This window comes from Fukomys damarensis, unplaced genomic scaffold, assembly GCF_012274545.1.
Source record: "Fukomys damarensis isolate Sample0158 unplaced genomic scaffold, DMR_v1.0_HiC HiC_scaffold_4, whole genome shotgun sequence".
Classification (NCBI taxonomy): domain Eukaryota; kingdom Metazoa; phylum Chordata; class Mammalia; order Rodentia; family Bathyergidae; genus Fukomys; species Fukomys damarensis.
Genome location: NW_022900916.1, coordinates 66,894,992 through 66,902,577, shown reverse-complemented (window position 1 = coordinate 66,902,577; position 7,586 = coordinate 66,894,992). Strand labels below are relative to the sequence as shown.

At 37.7% G+C, this 7,586-nt stretch overlaps 1 protein-coding gene across 8 annotated transcripts in view; it reads right to left on the bottom strand.

Annotated features, from left to right (window-relative positions):
- Positions 1–7,586, bottom strand: part of LOC104868217 (ATP-dependent translocase ABCB1) — a 301,331-nt gene that overhangs the window by 163,758 nt on the left and 129,987 nt on the right. For all 8 annotated transcript variants that reach the window (XM_010632884.3, XM_010632883.3, XM_010632890.3 and 5 more), the window contains 2 exons: positions 7,074–7,198; positions 1,868–2,039 (listed from right to left, as the gene is read on the bottom strand). In XM_010632884.3, the coding sequence (XP_010631186.1) occupies positions 1,868–2,039; positions 7,074–7,198 (297 nt within the window). The remainder of the gene's footprint in view (positions 1–1,867; positions 2,040–7,073; positions 7,199–7,586) is intronic.

The window sequence follows — 7,586 nt, the reverse complement described above, 5'->3', positions numbered from 1 at the left end:
AAAAAAAAAAAAAAAAAAAAGAAGTTGTGTCAGTGTAGTGGTGCACACCTGTAATCCCAGCACTTGGGAGGCTGAGGCAGGAAGATCGCTATTCGTTCAAGACAAGCCAGGGCTACATAGTGAGTTCCAGGTTAGTCTCAACTACATAGTGAGACCCTGTCTCAAAAAACAAAAACAAAAAACAACAACAAAAAAAGAAGTTAATATTGCCAGGGATTTAGATCAGTGGTTCCGGTGCCTGCCTCTCAAGCACAAGGACCTGAGTTTGAACCCTGGTACCAAAAAACAAAAGAAGTTAAGGCAAACTAATGTCACTGTTCATTTTTTTCCTACATCTTCTGGGAATTACACTTCCCAAAAGTTTACAGAGAAGGAATTCGGCTAAGTCATTCTTTATTCATTATTTCACATTCTACAAGATACTAAAATGGAGGCCACAGTCTTCTTCACACATTGATTTGACCAAAAAGGTCACAGGCCTGCAAGACTTAGGTGACTGCCCTATGTAACACAGCTAGTAAGTGCAGAGCTGCAGTTTGAACCACATCCACCAAATCCTGTACTTACTATGCTGGACACCTCTCCTCTGTGAAGCAGATTTGGGTTCTGGGAATACTGAATTTAAACTGCTTATTTAGGACTGTGGACCTACTTCAGGGATAGTATATTTCACTTACCTACCATGAGTGAGCATGGTATCTGTCTATCTTAAGCACAGAAAAAATAAACTGCTTGTCTACTTCACAATTAAACCAGATACTAATATGATTATAAACTTTTTGGTAAAAGCCATTCTTAATACAATAGCTTCAAAATGTTGTATGAGGCAACTATTTCAAAATTACAAGAGGCAATTATTACATGGATCCTACAAAGCTGAATCTTGAGAAAAGTAAGTTTTAATGGATTCAAGAAAACAGTTTTGCATAACTCAATAAACTTGTATATTTGGCCTTAAGAAAAGAAATTCAGTGCGCTGTCTAACAAGAAATTTGAGCTTCACTGATGAATTACTTCATTTTTTTAAATAAAAGAAGATACCATCAGGGGCCAGGAATTTAGCTCAGTGGGGGCCGCCGCCTGCCTCGAAATGCAAGGTCCTGAGTTCGATCCCCTGGTACCAAAAAAAAAAAAAAAAAAAAAAAAAGAAGAAGAAGAAGAAGAAGAAGATACCACCAAGTGGCAAATCTGCTTTACTTGTGTAAAGTTCTATACTACAAAAACATCTCAAACAGAACTTTCTTTAAGAGGAGTAATGATTTATACTTCCTAAATATATCAGGTGTATTGTGTGCCATTCAAAAGAATTTGAGAGTAAATTAAACTGTGTGCTTTGCCATTTGCTTTGTGAAGAGTTAATTGGAAAACAAATATGAAGAGCTCAGCCTCAGATTTGGCACAAGGAAATGATTTCATCAAATCCAAGTCCATGCTAGAGAGATTGCTGATCTTCATACTGTTTAGCCACAGGAAAAACTATGCAAGAGATGTAGAAAGAAGAGAAGACTGTTCGCTGGATGCATCTAATTCCCTTTTCATTCTTTCTTTTCCTTTCTGTTTTATCTTCTGTGGAGCTGGGCATTGAACCCATGGCTTCACGCATGCTAAGCAGCCACTCTAACACTGAGCCATAAGACTTTTTATATTATTTTTCAGACACAGTCTTGCTGTGTTACAAGGTGGGCCTCATATTTGGAAATCCTCAGCCTCCTGAGGAGATGGAATAACAGGTCGGTGCCATCTTGCATGTCTCCAGTATTCAATCATTTTTCAAAATATATTCTTCTAAAGTTAGGCCAATACCGCTCCATTTCATTAACATTTCTGGTGAAGATTCATTTCTTCTCATAACTCACATATAACTTACAGTGAACACTTGTCCGATAGAATATTCACCAGACAGGACCAAGATGGTCCCATACCAAAACGCCAGCGCATAGGATGCATAGGTGAGCAGAAAATTGGCACCAACAGAAACGTTGGCTGTGACAGCTTTCTTTATCCCAATTCTTTTCGCTTCTTCTAAATTTTTATTGTACCTGGGACAAAGAACAAAAATTGTCACACACATCTTTAAATTTTATTAAAAGTATGTGAGTGTAGCACGATGGTATTGAGGAGTTACAGTGTGCCCAACCCAGAGGATTGCACTGATTTTCTCCTTCTGCCCATAGAGTCACCCTATAAAGTTACTATTTCTTCCCCTCTTGGAGAAAAGGAAAACTGAGGCTTTCAGAGAGCACGTTATTTGTGGGGAAATCTGAAACTCCAACCTTGGCCTTAGCAAGAGCTAAATGAGTGAAGCAATACTTTTGCAAACTTCTAGAACATGTATTTTCCTACATAAGACAAGGAAAATCTATGGGGAAAAACTGCTCTTCAAAATCTGCATGCCTCTGTCATTAATTAACATAATGGAGCTATAATGCCAGAAAGTACTAAGAAGAAGAAAGTCATTTAAATCTCTGAACCTTAAAGAAGTTTGGAGTCTGATCTTTGTCCTGCTTCCCTCAAGGACCACCATAAGGAAGAACTGTGAGATTACTTCTGTGAAAGCATTCTGAGCATCTGAATTGCTATGCAATATTTGTATATCAAAATAAGTTAATTTCATACACATGTGTTTTATGAGACTGACGAGCTGCCTGCTGCACTAAGGAGGCAGTGGAGTTACGTATCTCTTTTAAAAGTCACTAATCCATAAAAATATTTTGACTTGCCCAGGGATTTAGCTCAGTGGTGCCGCTGCCTATCTCACAAGTGCAAGGTGTTGAGTTCGATCCCCGGTACCAAAAGTATTTTTAGTTAAAAATATGTGATATTCTACCACTGTTCATCAGTTTACCCTTTCTCCATATTGCCTACACATCTTTCCTAGCATTTGTCATTCATGGCTGCAGGAAGCTAGAACAAAGGGCTCTTGCATGTGGCTCGGACACCAAATGCCTTCTAGCTGCAGGGATTGAGAGAACCAAGTCAATACACAGAAATCCTATAACTGGTTGACAGCACAAAAATCTTACAGACGATCCATTAAGACTGCTTAGAAGTAATATAATAAATTCTAGAAAAGGGGGTGAAAAGAAGTGAACAGAAAAAAAAAATGTTGCACTCACACATTGTCTACTCACACATTTTTTTCTCCTGCTCTTATGAGTTATTTCCCAAGTTGTAATTTAAGTACAGTAAAACCTAAGATTTCAAGTAATGTGTTGGACAAGTGTAATACAAGATGAACAAACATTTTTAAAAAATAATAAGTGATGGCTCGTAATAACGTAAATGAACATAACTGAGCCAGTGGCTCCTTTCTCCCTCCCTCCCTCCAGCCCCCCACCCCGATTGCTGGTAATTCTCTCCCAACAGCAAGAGGCTATAGAGGAGGCAAAAAAAGGCAGAGGAATTCTTCACTTCAAATGCGACTAGGAAGATGTGTAAAAGGTGGGAAACAAGGCAAAATTTTGCAGAAAAGCACCACTGAATAAGGCTGTAGATAACTGTTTAAGGACAAGGCAATGTCACATTTCTACGAAATCCTCTAAAGGAACCAAAAGCAAGTGTCACTGGATCCATTCCTTGTTAAAGTCACATGAAAGGAAAAGATATTCCACTGAGCCAACAGACAGCAGTGATCCCATTAGTGACAGTGAAAGTCGTCCTACACAGTAGCCCTTCTTTCTCTTGTCTCCTTCACACCAGCCATGAAGGTTTTCAAAAGTAACTACGGGTTAATTTGTTTATTTTTCTTTATATTTCATATTTTCCTTATGGTTTTGTACTATACTACAGTTTGTAATCATTTTTATATTAATATTTTGGGGCTGTGGAATGAAGCATCTGAGTTTCCACGATTTCTTATGGAGGAAATTCACTTTGATATATTAATGCTCTGTATTACAAGCATGTTCGTGAGATGAATTATGCTTGCAGGCCAAGGCTTTACTGTACTTTTAAATCTTTGAAGAGGGAATGATTTCTATGTTAAAGCTAAATGAACAGTTTGTGCCAGGTTATCTTCATTTCAAAGGAATGCAGATTACTCAACTCAAAAGGAAAAATGTGCATAGAAGCAAATAGGGCCCACAGTTAAAGAGGATGAACAACTTCGAAAATATAGAACCAAGGTGAAATGATTAGGAAAAAGAATAACCGAGTCTTAACTCTATTATTATCCTACTTATCAGAACTCTCTGAAGAACTTAGAGAGCTTTGCCTTGCAAAAAGCAGCTCATAATTGCTGAAATGAAAGAATTGAATTCTACAGAGAATTCATATTTTGGGGTCTTTGATCAATTAAATGCATCATTATATGATTGCAAATATATGAGTTTTTGTTAGAAAGTTCTTTCATTTGTTATAGTAGAGTTCAAGCCCTACCCAGATGTAATCACCTTCAGGACTACATCTCAAAACCAGCTCTTTCACCAGTTCCAAAAGCATGAGAAATGAAATTTACATGACAATCCTGCCCATTAAAGACCAAATCTAAGCATATTGCTAAAATATGTAAATCCTGGCCTGCCAGCATAATCTTAGAATAAAAAATTAATTTTAATACACAGGTTTCATGAGTGTGTGTGTTCCCTGTTTTAGTACTTTAGCTGAAACAAAAGGTACCACTTGGAATAAATTACACATGGCTTGACCTAGGAATTTTAACGCCCATGATTCAATGCCATCAGCTCCTGTATTGCGGGTCTTGCTTACTGAGACAGTGGAAACCATTTCACTGATATGAAGTCATCCTATGCAGCAAGAAGAGACATATGCACAGGAAGAAGGAAGAGGGAAGAAAATCACTTAGATGCCATAAATGAAAATAAAGCATACAGAAGGGAGCTGAAAAACAATATTCCTTTTGTGTAATTTCTTGTTATTTATTTATTTATTTATTTTTGTGGCAATGGGAATCAAACTCAGGATCATGTGCATGTGAGACAGGCTTGGTGCCACTGAGCTAAATCCCCAGCCCTCTGGTAGGTTTCTCACTGAAAATGTCACTCTTGGGCCAAGGATTTAGCTCAGTGGTTCTGCCGCCTGTCTCACAAGCACAAGGTCCCGAGTTCCATCCCTGGTACCAAAAAAAAAAAGTCACTCGTATAAAACCAGCTTTTAAAACCATCCTATTCATTAGAAGATTTGTAAAAAAAAATGATATTTACACTAAGAATTCCTAAAATGGCCTAAAATAGTATTTTTAAAATATTATTCTTCTTAACTATTATGAAAATATTTATTGATTCCTATTAAAAAAGGTATTTAGAAGAGCAAGATAGCAATCAATAGTAATATACACATTAGCAAGATACATATAAGAGGGAAAATATTTTTCTTTTATTTTGGAGACAGGGTCTCACTATGTAGTTGAGGCTGACCTGGAACTCACTATGTAGTCCAGGCTGGTCTCTCACTCACAGTTCTTCTGCTGCCTCAGCCTCCCAAGTGCTGGGATTACAGGTGTGTGCCACCACGCCCAGCTGGAAAATATTTTTAAGTTAGGATAATAGGACTACTCTGTTAAATTAAATTTACTTACAACCTGGTTAAACTCCCATTGTAAGAGAGTAAGCCCCTGTTTCACCTTCTGTTTGGAAGAGAAGGTCAAACTGAGACTTTGACTGCTGGTCTATGTGGAAGCAGAGAAGAGGAGAGCTAGAAAGAAAGCTGAAGGACTGGGCTTGGTCTAGGAAGTTTCACCAACTCTCCTTTCAAATGAAACCCTAAGTTTCGATCTTCGTCCACCCTCTCCAGCCTCCTCGCAGACCGCCATCCCCCTCTCCCCTAGACGCCCATACCAGCCCCCTCCGCTCTCCCTGACCCCACCGTCATGCATCAGAAACTTTACAGATGAAGAAATAATCTTAAAATGTGGCTGGTCATTCCTCTTATATAACATTGGTAGTCATTTCCCCAAGGCCATAGAATAAATCCCAACTTTTCATCTTACAAGTATGTGTCTCCAATATGTAGCCCACATCCACCCTAATCACCCCTCCCTCAACCAAGAACTGGTCACAAAAGCCATCTCAGATTTCCCAGAGAGTATTAAGACCTATCCCATCTCATGGAATCTGGAAAATTTTTCTTCAGCCCACCCATCACTACCTCTACCATGAGTCTTCTCAACCATTAGGTCTTAGTTCAGGTGGAAATTCCTCAAAGTGGCTGAATTACAAACACTCTCTTTACAATACAATTAATAACCCCCTAAACAAAAGGTTTTCACCTATATCTTTATTAAATGCTAAAGTTTTTACTGCTCAGACATCAATAGATCTGACAAATATTATGAATTTTAATACTTCAACATTTATACTTGGAAATCTGATAAAAGTCTCAAGACTAACGCTAAGTAACATTACATAAGAAAGATCTTCAATTTTTTCTAACAACATGCTTGTCAGTTATATTTTAAACATCAAATCATACAATATACCTCACCTAAGTAGAAACCTGGGCAAGAAGGGAAATAATGCACAGATTAAAATGTTCCATAAGCCTTAGCGAAAATAGTCATCCAGGGCCCAGGATTTAGCCCAGTGGCACCATGCATGCCTCACCAAAGCACAAAGTGTGAGTTCAATACCCCATACAAAAAATAATAATGGTAATAATAATATTCATTCAGTATTAGAGAAGAATTAGTTCAATAGACCAAAAAAAATCAGAGCTATAAAATATATTTCAGCATTATAAAATTATTTTACATATTATTGATAAATTAATTTTGTCACTACCCATTCTAGACATTAGGAAATTGTTTGAATTAGCAGATATGACCAAATTACATACTTTTTATTACACAATATAGGTCCTTTGTTATTTAAGGAAACATATTTATACTGGAAAATAAAACCTCTTCTAATTAAAACTGTCCCCAGGACATCTGAGCTGACACAGAATAGCATATCTATCAGTTTAAATAAGAAACACAGACCTAAGCACGGTGGCACATGCCTGTAACGTCAGCATTAGGGAGGCTGAGGCTGGAGGATCTCCATGAGTTTGAGGGCAGCCTGGGGTACATAAAGGAGATCCTATCTCAAACAGCAAACAAACACAGGAACTCAAACCTTTCAAGTTCTTTCTTTTGTCCTCCAAATGCAATCACAGTTCTAATGGCTGCTAAGACCTCTTCAGCCACAGCTCCCGCTTTTGCATAGGCTGAAAGCTCTTTATCCGTGAATGAAGACAGTATCTGTCAAAATATTAAAATTGAAACTTTGGGTGATTTAAAAACCTTTCAATGTTATGTTTCACAAAGGAAAAGTATACAGACACAGACACTGCTGATATATTAATGCATGTGAAGAAAAAAATCTTTTTGTGAGTTGTGTGTGGAAATGACATCATATATTTTAGCATATATTCACTCGGTAAACTCTTCAAACTGTTTTAGTCTAAGATAATGTATAATAAATTAGATTAATCCCCAACATTTTCCACTGCAAACCTCATGGATCCTCACCTACCTCAATATATCTGAAACGCTGGGATGTTAAATTCATATTATAGGGGCTATCAGTGGTTCCGCCGCCTGCCTGGCAAGCACAAGGTCCCAAGTTCGATCTCCAGTACCAAAAAAA